The sequence below is a fragment of the Rhinolophus sinicus genome, chromosome 8 (genome assembly GCF_057876585.1).
Source record: "Rhinolophus sinicus isolate RSI-liver-muscle chromosome 8, RSI-T2T, whole genome shotgun sequence".
In the NCBI taxonomy this organism is placed as follows: Eukaryota; Metazoa; Chordata; class Mammalia; order Chiroptera; family Rhinolophidae; genus Rhinolophus; species Rhinolophus sinicus.
In genome coordinates, this window is record NC_142508.1 from 1,650,871 (window position 1) to 1,664,845 (window position 13,975).

Below are 13,975 nucleotides of genomic sequence, written 5' to 3' on the forward strand. Positions count from 1 at the left end.
CATCAATTCCTGTCAAATAATTCCAGTATAATGAAAGGTAACAATGATAAAACTCTCTTGAACTGGGGGGAGGGAGAGCAAGAAATCTAGGCGAGATCTCCGCAAAGGACTCCCATTATAGTTAAGATTCCTCACACAGAAGCTTTGATTGTTGGCACTGTTTAAAAATAAACTATAAAAAGCAACAAGAGAAAGAAGAGAGAAAGACTCAAAGTTGCCCAGAGAGCGTGAGAACAGGAGTGAGGGGGCTGAGCAGAGCTCGCCCACCGAGACTGCCTGGGCCGAGTGGTCCAGCGGGTCACAGGCAGGAGGGCACTTCTACCCGTCTGCCTCCCTCTCCACTGTGCCCAGGAGAGAGCTTCCAATGTGATCTGCTAATAGATCATTCCAGCTGATGCTTGAACTCTGACTATTTGATCTTTAATATTTTTATCTTCTGTTGTCTGATGTAGTTAATGAATGGACTAGATTAAGTTTTCAATTCATTGCAATACTTGTAAAAGTGAAAATCTGAAGAACAAGTTAAATTTCCATCAAAACTGGTTCAGTATCATATGATGGGACACTCTTCATCCTCGCAATAAAATACACGCCACCAGGAGAAGACGGGACTCCCTGAGTTTTACGAAGCGATTCCCCCAGACCTGCAGCACGGGGACAGCTAGGCACTCAGCCTCTGAAGAGAACTGTGCTCTCTACCTCAGCTCCTTTGCTTCCTACTGAATGAACCAGGGCTGCGGAGTGCTGGTGCGTGTGCCCAGCAGGGACAATGTGCTGTTGCATCAGCACATCTCAGGATCAAAGGTGTGTCAGCGAAGGAGCGGGGCAGGCACTAGGGCACCAGCTCCTGACGGGAAGCCATTTCGCTGGTCCTAGCAGCCCAAGAGCTGCTGCCCGGAAGCCGCTGGCTGGCTCTGCTCACTGAAGGCTGCTGAGCTGTGGCTGCCAGGCCTGCATTCTACACCTGGGAGGCTGCTCACTGCCCAGGCACACTACTGCCGCGCCTGAAGGGTACCTTGGGGTTTCCTCAGAGCTTCCCTGTCGGTGTTCTGATGCCATTTTGTTTTTATTATTTGCTGAAAGCTGTGCACCTTACCGACTGCCAGTTTACAAGGAAATACACAACAACAGATGCTGCCAACGAAGACCGTCACAGCACATCCGATTGGCTGCAGCTGCACGGGTGGGAGGCCACTGTGAGGGCTGCTCCAGGCGCCATGCTTCCCCGCGGGCTCACGAGGACCACAGTCCCAGCAGGCATCCCAAATGCCTCAGCTGCCCTCTAAGCTCAGCACTTTGCACACAATCAGAAAACAAAACAGCATCTTTACGGGCCTGGCCCTCTCGGCCAGCACAGCACACGTGTGCGTGGGTGGGGGAGGCAGAGGGCAGCCAGGCCACCCGCACACACTGGACGGACCTTGAGCACCACGTGGCCACTGGGACTTGACACCAGCAAAGGAGACACGTACCTTGCACGGGCGTCACCACTGCCCCTTTGAAGTGGGGGTTGATGTGTATGTTCTTGGGCTGCTGCGGGGCCCCGGGAGGAGGGGTCATCAGCACCCTCGGGGCGTCCATCTGGGGCGGCATGTGCGCCCCCTGGGGAGGGGGGGGGTGGTGTGCAGGCTGCAGAGGCAGCAGAGGCTGCAGGGGCTGCTGCTGGAACAGGCTCCTGATTGGCTGCTGCTGCGGCGGCGGCGGCGGCGGCGGCTGAGACTGCGGCGGGGGAATCAACCGCGGCGAGTGCGTCTGAAACCGCAAAAGACAAACGCACAGCGGTCAGATTCAGAACATGGACACTGACAAAACTGCTAAGCAACCGTAACCCGCATGAGGCAGACAGAGAACTGGCTGCTCCCTTGGCCTGGTCCCCGGGGCTCCCGCCCGGCTCCCAGGTGTCAGTCCCAGGGCGAGAGGGGCGCCCTGGCAGCCCCCAAACGCCTGGCATGGGTTCCAAAGGAAACCACCTCAGCCTGGCCAACAACCCGGCCAGGGAGCAGAGCACCGCGCTGGGGACAGGACACAGCTGCCCCGGGCTGTGGCTGACAGCCAGGTCTGCTGCTAACTCCCCAGGGAGGAGGGGATGGGGAGACGCTGCTGAGAGGTGGCGCCTGACCTGGGAAGGAAGGCCAGAAAGAGATGTACCAGGCAGGGAGTACGGGAGGCGGGCGGACACACCTGCCGGGGACACCAGATGGAGGGAGGCGAGGGTGTGGAGAGCACACCCCCAAAGCAGCCAAGGCCCCTGAGGCTGCTTTGAGCACCCAAGGTCAGTATCAAGGAACTGCCTGCCTGCCCACAATCCTGTGAGCTGGGCCCTCACCGTCCTCCTCCTAACACCACGGCTGCAAGTGGACTTGAGGACCTGACGGCCCAAGTCCTGCTGGTGACCCATCAAACTGGCCCGAGAGGCGGTGGGAAACTACTGACTGTTTGCCCTGGGATGACGCCCAGTCACGGAGGCTCCTGAACCCCAGTGAAGATCTGTTACTGCGCCACGTGGACGTGCACAGTGAGGAGTCCCTCACACAGCTGGCCTGGCGGGCAGCCTATCGCCAACCGTGAGCGATGGACGAGGGAAAAGGAGATGCAAGCAGACCAGCCACGTCACGGGCTAAGGCAAGAGGTGAGTGGGAGCAACGGCCACGGTCTGAGGAAAAGCAGTATGGACGAGTCGTGAAACAGAGTTCTGAGACCTGGCTGGCTTCCTACCCCCTCTCCACAGGGAGCACTGCACAGCACCGGCACCACCCGCAGCCACACATGCTCCCAGGACCCAGTGTCCGCCCTCTAACTCACGCCATGTGCAGGTCGCACGTGGGCACATGAGGAAGGGCCTCGGGTGCCTTCCTCACCAGGCCGCCTGCGGACAGCACAGCGGATGTAGGGCCAGGGCCAGCTGAGCTGAACCTGAACAGAACGAGAGCGGGCACGCCGCAGGCCATGCACCCAGGAGCAGCAGGGGCTCGAGGCACCTGGGTCTGAGCAGGCGGAGTTTAGGGCCTGTGAGACACGCGTGTGCAGAGCCACAGGGCAGCTGACACATTCTGCGCTGGCGAGAGGTCAGGGCTAGAGACTCAGACGCGCAGGGAGACAGCAGATGGTGGAAAGGACAAGTGAGAACGCCAACGAAAAGGAGGCCGGAGGACAAAGCCCAGAGAACAATGCAGCGGCCGCAAAGGGGGAGTGAGAAGGGGCACCGCCAAGAGAGAGCACGCCCCCAACCTCAGCCCCCAAATAAGACAGGCTCAAGAGGGAGGACTCATGGGTGATGCCCAAGGCCCCAGAGTGTGGTCCAACAGGAAAGGACAGAGGTGAGGCAGTGATCCCAAGAGCACACTCCAGAGAGGGGAAGACCAGGGCCCAGACCGAGGGGAAAAGGGACAGAAGCAGAGACGTGAGCAAAGAACAGCCTTTCCAGAACTCAGGGGGTGAAGAGTGGGAGACAGACGGCTCAGGGTGGAGAGGGACCAGGACCAAGGGCGTTTGTCACTTGAGGGAGACGCAGGTGGGAGCGAGGTTAAGTGCGTGTCAGACAGTTTGGATCTTTTCAGTAAACCACAATTTGAAACTACCACTGACTAGCGAGGACGAGCACAGCACTTCCAGCCCTAAGCCCTACTGGGCTGAGTCAGGTCAGTTGAGGGTTCCGCCCAGCTCATGGTGAGCTCCGGAGCACCCACGAGGAGAACCCCAGGATCCGGCCCCAGTCGGGGGGGCCTCAGGGCAGCGCAGTGTCCGGTAACACCCCGGCGCTCGCACAAGCTCTCGGGTCAGCCTCTCTGAGGAGGCAGGCTGGCACAAACCACCTCTTTGTGGGGAAGAAAACGGGAGCTCAGCTATGTCTGCACAAACAGGGCTCCTGGGTGGTGGTTTTCCCCCAAGAGGGCCAAAATAACTGACCTGGCCACTCAACATAGGGAAAGTGGAGGCTGGGGCCAGGGATTGGACTGGAGGTTAGAAGAAACCAAAGGTCCAGCCTTTGTGAGACTAGGGAAGCTGAAGAGCAGCTGCACGAACAAGCGGCCGACTCCTGCACACTGTCACCAAACCCCACCTGTCCTGGCCTTCACAGCACAGCTGGGATTCTCATGCGTGGAGAGTAAGGCATCTTTTCTACTTTCCGATTTCACAAACGAATGCCTCCTAAAATATAACCTAGCTACACAGAGGCAAAGTAGTTTGTCCCTAAATTCGGATAAAAATGTAGGAAGGACTTGCGGCAGACACAGTGGACTCATATTTCTATTAAATAAATTTGTCCTTGAAGGTTGACTTCTGAAGGAAAAAGCATAAAATCTTAACAAGAACAACGAAAAAATCACTACAATTCTTGTTTTTGCTTCTGAGATGTCTCATTTTTCAAATATAGGGAAATTAAAATTAGGTCAAAATTATAATACATGATTAATCCCTTAAATATGAAAAAATCTGATGGATAAGATAACTCACATTTTTATGGATAGAATATGAGTTACTCTAAGAGAAACTGCTGTATTTAAGGAAAAAACTGGTAAACAGTATACAGGAAAAAATGTTTTTGTAAAATAAACAATTATTGCCTAGATTCTGTACGTAACAAATTCCCTTATTTTAAGTGGGGTGCGCTTGAGAGAAGCACTTCTCCACAAGCACAAGAGAAAAGCAAGGCCCGTCTGTGGCTCCTATCGCTGTGGAAGCAGGTCTCTTAGTACTATTTTGTTCACAAGCAGTTGTGTACAGAATGATTTTTTTAACACCTGAATACCAGAGAACAGAATTTATAAGGCCATGGGATGAAATCATATTATAGACTATAAAGAAACTGTAGCCGTTATTCCTATTACTGAACTTTCGTTTCGGACTTGGCGATACACACAAGATGCAACACCCACAAAAGCTTATTCCATTTGTGCTCGTTTCTCCCAGTAGAACTGTAAGCATTACCACGACAGGAGGCTGCGTGGGGAGCAGCGCGGGCCTGTGGTCCTTCATCCGGCCCCGCTCACTGTTCTCTCTCCTCTGGTCCCCCATTCCACGGCACATGAGGGCGCCTCCTCTCCGCCCACCACGCCGGGAACCGTAGCGCCCCTGCTTATGCTGTCGTTCTCTTTCTTCAAATTCAAGCAACGCAGCTTTGGCCTCCGCTGACAGCTCTATGTGAAAAGATGCAGACATGTTAGAACCAGTCAAAGAGCCTGAACGAGACGTACAGGGAGAAAACGGAGAAGAAATACATGACAATTCATCTGCCCAAGTTCATGGCTAAAAGGAACATCCTTATGAGGACAACCTTTATCTGAGCCACTACTTCATTTTCACTGCCATGCAGTTTTCGTTAGCTGCTCTGCAGCTTGAATTAATCATTCAATTTTAGGAATGAACTTTTTAAATAAAATGCATTTAACTTGGGGAAGAAAAAGAAACACGTAACAATGAAATTCTGGGAACAGCCTCATCCACTATAAATAACTAACTAGCAGGACACAATCGAACGCCCATTCACTAGTGAGACCTGTTGAATGAAGGCACGCTTTCCTCTTGCGGTAAAACCCAAGTGTCTCCTGCGTAAGTAAACCTGCAAGTGCTTTCATCTGAGACCCTGCAATGTGCTAAGAAGAAGGGGCTGAAGTCGCAGGTAAACCACAGCCCTTGAACTGCTGGGCGTTTGCAATCGCTTTCTCTTTCACTGACAGCAGATGACATCGCTCAGGACCTGTCCCACCAGTCCTACAATTGTCTTAGTCAAACAGATGATTAATGCACAGTGGCACACAGACCCCAAAAAACATATAAAACAAATTCCTGACTCTTCTGATTTTAAAACAAAACTATTAATGAAATCAAATCGAGTTAATTTCACAAAGAATAGAAAACCCATTTACTACAACTATCATTCCCCATTTCCAGATTTATGTATAAGAAAACACTACAGTTCATTCTGTGAGGACTTGTATGTATGCAGTCGGACGTGGAAGCCTGAATATCAAAGGAGAGCAAAGCCACACAAGAAACCCATTGATGCCAACATTTGTGGGGCAGCTCGTAGGTGCTCGCCTGTCCAATGCTTCAGGGACACAAAAAACATGGACGCGGGCCCTAATAAACTTCAGTTGGCACATTATTCTAAATTCTTTAAAGAAAAAAAGGTGACATTCAAATATGGTGTCTTTATTTAAAAATAGTATCTATTGTGACAACACGTCTCACATAAATAAATGCATACATTCTAGATTTCATGGAATCCGTAAGCACGCCTACGCCATCTTCCACAGCGACATTCTAAACGTTACCGGTTTATCTCCTACCTCGGATTCCATAATCATTCCAAACTCTTCCAAAATCTCTAAGCCACATTGCATTTTCTTTAAATTGTTTCTATGGTATTCCCCTTCCCTTCAAATGAATCTAGACCCCATTTGAAAGAAAATTTAATCTCTTCTTAACAAGCACAGACTTTTAGTCTAATCTTGACTACATGATTGGTTCACATACACATTTTATGTGGTGAATCAGCAATTATTTTTCTAGTGGTTCTAAGTGTCAAGATTAATTTCACTATCCCCAGTAATAAAATGGTTTCAAATGACATCTTTAATCAGCAAGTAAAAATGCTTTCCTCCAATTGAGACAAGCTGTCACAAGAGGTCACCAAAATATGACAGGATGGAAATTACATTTGTAACTTCAACTGAAATGTTAATTTCCCTTTAAGTGTTTTCTGAACAATGTCCAGATTTTGAAGTAAAGAGATATAGCTTAATGTAACAAAGTTTTACACTGTATTGTGCCTTTCTAAAATGTGCTTAAGAAAAACAGATTTACATACAAATAATTTTACAATAGTTGTACTAATACATATTTATAGAACACACAGTTTATTAGGCAAAATAAAAATAGCAAACGATAGTCTGGAGGGTTTTTTCTTTACAAGATAATTGAATCAAGAAACCTGCAAAAGCTTCAAGTCCAAGGACCACTGTGTAGACTTAGAACAGCAGTCTTACGGCCGGCACTAGCGATCTTAGACTGCTTATAACTAGATGAAAACATTTTTCCCACAGATCCTATGCCTTAAACAAAATTAACTAAGGGTATTATTAAAGAGAACGTTATGTGGCCATCACAGCAATATTCCTTAAGCTAAAGCAACAAAACCATTTAACATAATACACGTGCCAATGAAACAATATTGCAAAACCTAGATGCCTACTCACAGGTAATGAAAACAAGCCTAATGAAATAAATGTGGTCTCACTCGCTGCTTGTACTGCTTTCCCAGAGGACTGAGGTCTGCCCCAGGGCAAGAGAACTGGCAGCTCTGAACTTCAGAGCTGACTTTAGGGAGACTGGTCAGTGACACCCACTTCTTAGAGATAGCTTTTGACATTTCCACTCAAACTAAATCATTCCCTTACACACGTTTCAGAAATCTTCCCAACTGCATTCCGTGAGAAAAGCCCTCACGCCCTACAGCATCCTTGAGGTGTAATGGACAAATTTCTCTCCTAACTATGGAGTTTTGTACCATATTTGGGAAAACTGAGAAACAGACACATTTTCTGTAAGGTTTAACTCCCAGATCCTGGTTGAGGAAAAAGCTCACTACTTAAGATCTTAACCTAGTTGAGAGCCCAAAACTCTACTTCTAACCCAATCTGAATTCAAAATACAAACCTTTGTATTAGTCTCCGTAACTGTCGAGACTGTCACATATATGGACTTACTGTTCTTCATTTAAGGATGACATCACGTATTTGAATGTGAGAAGTAAGTGACCCAAACGCCCTGCTAGATTCTGAAGAGGACACACTATCCCATTTGCAGAGTAACAGCCCAGAGACAGGGGCACCTGAACATTATTTCACTCTTTTTAAAGAGAGAAGTGTTCTCAACATTAATCAATGATTTAACCAAATAATTGTTTTTATTTGTATGCAAAATGCTAAAAGACATTTGTCAAAAATCTGTATCATGAGACGATCTAGCAAGGTATTCTGAATCCCTTACAAAGCATAGGTAAACAGCATTATACAAACCAATAAATGAAAAGTTATTCTATACAGAACCTGAAACTAACATTTCTATCACTATGAGCACACATATAAAATGAAAATTTAAAAATTATGTAAATTTCTAGCTTACCAAATACTGCAGCAGCCTCTCTTTCTCAATAAATACTTTTCTACATATAAAACTAACCTGTTGTTCAGGTGAGGGGAGTAAGTATTAAAGTAATAAGGGAACTCACTGTTGTAGGAAACCAATCGTCAAACGGACAGAAAAATCCTTTATGTACTGGGAATAATCCTAACTTTCCAGTTACTAGAAAATGCACGTTTCCAAACACGAAGCTTCCTCAGGTTAGGGCTCACAAACAGCCGAGAAAGGTACTTTAAGCCCCATTTTCATCTGCCCTGGTATCTAACCAAATCATCACATTCTGCACAAATGCATTCAAGTCCTCTTTTTTTTGATGTTTACACAATGGTAAATGGTCAAACTGTTTATGCTTAAGCCACTCTGTCTCTAAGGACCTCAGGCCCCCCTCACCCCCACATTTAACGGGGCCCACCTGCCCACCACTAGCCCCTCCCAGCCTGGCATCTCAGGATGACACGACTGCAAAGCTGCCAGAGGGCTTAAGAGGAGACCCTACACAGGCTCTGTAATGAAGGCAGCACACGTGACTCGGGAAAGGATAAGATGGAGCAAAGGTCCTAAAAGAAAGAGATGTAAGAATGAAACACAAATCACAAACACAGGAAGCTAGACATTTCACTACTGTCAATGCTCGGGTCAAGGTAGTGGACAGAGATAAGATGACCCCAGCTGAGGACCAGGGGGTGGGCAGAGGCAGAAGCATTAAGGGTCAGGGGAGGGTGACCCACGAAACCCACCATGGCCTACAGGGAGCCGGCTGCCGAGGGAAAGCTCCCCCATTAGTGGCGACTGGCGAGTGATCGGCCCTCCTTAGAACTCCAGGTATCCCAGTTAGGATTCGACACATCAGGCGCCCCAGTTCCTCTAACAAAGCCATGCCCAGCTACCAAAGCAGCAGGAAGGTGACGAGGCCCTGTGCCACCTCCCCACTAAGCCGCTGCCCACTGCCCTCTGGTGTTCCGCCGGGGCACATTCTGTGCCTAGCCCGTTACCCCAGCCTAGGACTGAGCGCAGTGCTCCAGGAAGCCTCGGCAGTCTGCCTGCTGAAGGGCACTTTGTTACTTCCCATCCTCCCGTTTTAAGACCTTTGTTTCATCGCCTTCCACCCAAGGGCAACTTCAAATCCTCTTTTTTAGAACCTATGCTGTCCTGGTTCAGACCAACTTTACACCGTAACTTGAGAAAAGTCTAGGGACTTCCTGGGCCAAGAGGCAGAGGAGGAAGGAACTGGAGGAGGCAAAAGTGGAGAGCTATAAGATTTCCCAACTCTCTCCATGGAGCTCACTTAGTAAAGGAACAGGATATGACTGGTTCACTACTGTTACCCTGTACATCTTGGGGGCTTAGTGTCCTCATGTAGAACTGCAGAATTCGTCTCTGCCACTTAGAGATACATGCTTAGGTTTCTAACGGAAAATAGCTACAAATAATGGCGTGAAGAAGTAACAGTTAGTAACTAAGTTTCTTGATTGTTATTTGTGTGAAGAAGTAACAGTTAGTAACTAAGTTTCTTGATTGTTATTTGCCCGGGACCAGAGAGCAGGGACCCCAGCCCTCTATCCTTCCGCCCACCTGGGAAGGCATCAGAAAGGCACCCCTCGGGCTCCACCCTCACCCTGTGAATCAGAGGAGCTGGCAGTGGGTCCAGGAATCTGGGTGTTACCAAGCCTGCTGGGTGACTCTGCTGCTCACTCATATCTGAGAACCTGCTTTATTCTCTGCAACGGATACTAGAAAACACCATGGGGGAGAAGAGGCCCACACTGAGAAAGACTCCCTCTGCCGAGCAGCAGCAGCCTGCTGTAGGCCTCTACGAGCAGGGTTTCCTCAGAATGACATTCGATTGACTGTGTCTATAAACAAGTCGCCCTCTCTCCTTAACAGAGATGCACGACACAGAAGAAGAAAACACAAAGATGGCTATAACGATGCTGACAGGTATAAAAAGTCGTCCGGTCCAGAATTAGCCCTGGCAACCTTGCTGGTCTCAGGAAGGGTCACAGGGTCAGATGGCCCTGTCCTATCCCCCACCACCTTCCCAGAGCCAGCCAGGAACTGCATGGTACACTGAGAGTAGGTCTAGGCCACAGACGCCAAAAGAAAAACTAGTTAAGAAATACAGGTATTTTATTCTAATATTTTGAATCCAGAAGACAGTCATTTTTATAGAATGACTGTCACAGAACCGTAACTCAGCTCTAACCTGACACAGACCATCCACCTCTGAATGGCATGCATGATAGTCTCCAACGGCAACCATTTTACCTCTGATTCATCATAACGGTACTATGGAGGGAGCTGCAATGGGAGTGAAGGCGGATGGAAGACAGGCAAAAAAAATTTACCCAAAGTTTCTGGAATGTTCCTTCTCTCTCTAGTTACATCTGAGAGCCTAATAATTGTTCCTTCTTTCCTTTCTGTTTTGAAACGTAATCGTCCAGATTCTTCATCATCATCATCTTCTTCATCTGATTCTTCTTTTACTTCCTTCTGCAGTTCCAAAGTTTCCATACCTCCCTACAGTGCAGCCACACAAAACAAAAAGGGAGGAAAAATGAGTTCATATTCACTCGAATTAAATATTGAAGAAAATTATCTATCTATCTATCTGTATCTATATGTCTATGTATCTATATATCTCTAGATAGAGCGATCCCTTAAGATGTAAAAGTACTGCAAAAATGTCCTGTTATCAGGCCACATGAGACATGAAACTGATTCCAGGAGAAAATAACCTCAGACATTAAAAACATAGCGCTAGAAGACGTTCAAACCCTGCATGTGCCTAACATACAAAGTCCTATGTACTGCTGTCACTCATACTTGTGAGAACAAAACGTGAGAATTCCAAAATGCCCTGAGGGCCTGGAGTCCGCTCCAGATTCTAGAAGAGTTCGATGTATTGATGAAACTAACACCCGAGTCCCATGAGCTCATCAGCACATAACCCACCTTGTCACTTACGTTAGAGGACAGCGTACTCCTTCCCATTACACAGGCTGGAGGTTTCCTGTGAGTCCTGACCCAGCTACTTTACTGTCACTGCCAGGCAAGTTTTATGGCCCACCTGCTGGAGGCCAACCTTCTTTTCAGCCTCAAACCTTCCCTCCGTCACTCTGCTCCCTTTGCACTCCAGGCCACTGTCTAGCACTGGCTCATCACTGCCTCTGGGTCAGACTACTGACACAGCAAAACCACTTTTTTCATCACTCACTTCTTCACACTAAAACCAGCTTTACCTTCTATCACTTGGCAGTTTAAGAATCAAACATAGTTCTACCCTGTCTCAGTCATTTCACTCCTAGTTAATACCAAGGGAAAAGGCACAACCACAAAAACGTGTAAAATAATTTGTAGAGTTACTTTATTCATAATAACAAAAAAACTGGAAACAGCCCAAATATGTATTATCAGGAGAATTAACAAATATGGTATATCCACAAAATGGAATGAACTACTGACATACACAAGTCTCAAAAACACTGTGTTGAGCAGAAGCAGCTAGAAACAGATATCACGCGATCTCATTACACAGCATATGGTTACATTTACATGACGCTCTACAATAGAAGGACTAAGTGAAGGTGACAGAAATAAGAGCAGTGTTTGCCTCTGGGGAGTCAGGACCAGAAAGAAACACGAGGGAACTTCCTCGCGTAATGGATCTGTTTCCTCCTAATGGAGGCTGGTAACCCGGAGGTACCCGTGTGTCAAAACACTGACCTGAACACTTCACATCTGTGCCCGTCACTGAATGCAAATGTTATCACAATTTCAAAAGTAAATATTTAAATACTGCAAAGATTTTTAAAACTTCTCTCATCCCTTCCCCTATATGTGCCCCAACTATCTAAAAGAGCAAGCCTTTTAAACCATTTTTGAAGACAATGACATAACCACACTGATGTGGCCGTATAATTAGAAAGGCTGGGTTCTCAGTCTTTATAATTAGATCTTCCTAATTTGTTTTGAGCATAGTGATTTCTTTGTATTAACCAAGCAAGAACATTCGTTAAATAAAAGGAGCCACCTCAAATAGGCTTTTCAAAGGGAAATTACTTTTTAGCTCCATAATTCAGATACTCATACATCCTTAAGTACAGACCCTGGAATGAAGCCATCTGAAAACCGGCAGGATGCTCTCCACCTGTTTTAAGCCACCCGGAGCCAGGCGGCTGGGAGGCAAGATGGCGCCAGTGTTGCGGCCTCCTCAACACACTGCAGGCGTTTACGAAAATGGGTCAGAAACGAGGAAGACACCAAAACACAGGTGCTTGTGACAAATTAAAACTGTTACTCCTCCCTGAGGACTGTGTACTTTATTTAGACTTCTAAAAAAGGAGGCGGACAGCCTTCCCAAAGCACAGCCTGCAGAAGGTACTGAAAGGGCACACACTCCTCAAATGGCACCGTGCACACAAGTTCTCGCAGCGTCTTTCTGCCTGACTCCCAGTCAGGGTTCCCACTGTGAGGAAGGAACAAGCCGGCCCTCCACCCGCCTCCAACGACGGTTAATAAAAGTCCTGAGAGTGAACAGCATTACAAAGAATTTGCAGTTCACACACAAAGAAGCAAAATCAAGGTAAAAAGTAAATGGATGAGTGAATTTTTTAAAAATATTTTTAAACACTAAATTTAAAATTAAATTAGGGGACATACACCTTAAAAGAAAAAACAAAGAATTCACCTCCTAAGAAGTGGTGTAAAAACGATAAACTATTTCATCTGGATTAGAGTTTCTAACTTTCTGCTCTATAAACCGATTTATATTGAAAACAACCCCTAGGAAATTCCGTGTGAGAGTTATGGCAGCTAGAAGTCACAGGAGATAAACAGATGCAACCTAGTTCTGTGCCTTCCGGAATGAAGGGTCGAAATTATCACCACCCTGTACTTCCCTGTTGATAAAAATTATTTTGCTCATAGCTAAAATATGTTAAAATATGTGGTGTACAATGCATAAAATAATCCCACAATCTAAGGTCATCTCTATTCCCACTTTTGTCTTTATTCATCCAGATGGTTTTCTCTCTCTCTCTCTCTCTCTCTCTCTCTCTCTCACACACACACACACCCCAGATATGCAAAGCTCTGGGGGAACTTGAGGGGAAGAATCCTGTTACCTGGCTCTGCTCACGTACCACAGCACGAGCCCCTTTCCAGGTCCCACAGAGACGTGCCCGGTCCCCAGGCCCCGGTGAGGCTAGCCCTCCACTCGTCTAACCTCTGGAGAAGTCTACCCACCAACCCTTGGGGCAGGCACAGCTCTGGACACGCGCAGATGAACTCTTGGGGAACTCCGTCCAAGTGAAGTAAAGCAAGGACTTTCGGTAAGGCTCCTGAGACTCAAGAGCAGAGACGGGTCCTCGAGTTGCCCCTTCTGCAAGCCAGTAAGACGGCTGCCACTGTTTCGTGACACGAGGCCTCTGGTTAGAGACTAGCACACTTCATTACTTTCAACAACAGCAGCGGCATTTGGGGGCTCCGGGAGCTGGCCCCCGAGCCACCGGAAGAGGAGGCCTGGGTGACCCTGCACGGAGGGGGCCATGTCACACAGGAAGCCCGAGTTTAAGGAACCCGAGTCGCATGATGAGCAGGAAGCATGCCTTCCCCTTGCTCTGGAGGAAGGTACTGTGTCTTTCAAGGCTGTTTGTGTATCAAACATCCCTGCAAAGACAGCCAGGAACAAAGGGCAGGCAGCGCTTTGCTCACAGAACGTACAGAGGCACGACAGGCCCACGGGAACTGTGTCCCAGCAGTCAATACGTCCCGAATGGTCCCCCAACAGAATGAGACTATACCTGACCAATAATTTTGATTTTTGCCAAAA

General features: G+C 47.7%; 1 protein-coding gene across 2 annotated transcripts in view; it reads right to left on the minus strand.

Annotated features, from left to right (window-relative positions):
- Positions 1-13,975, minus strand: part of RBM33 (RNA binding motif protein 33) — an 84,230-nt gene that overhangs the window by 47,480 nt on the left and 22,775 nt on the right. For both annotated transcript variants that reach the window (XM_074315054.2, XM_074315053.2), the window contains exons 6-8: positions 10,491-10,662; positions 4,930-5,138; positions 1,473-1,752 (exon numbers count right to left, since the gene is read on the minus strand). In XM_074315054.2, coding sequence (XP_074171155.2) covers positions 1,473-1,752; positions 4,930-5,138; positions 10,491-10,662 — 661 coding nt within the window. The remainder of the gene's footprint in view (positions 1-1,472; positions 1,753-4,929; positions 5,139-10,490; positions 10,663-13,975) is intronic.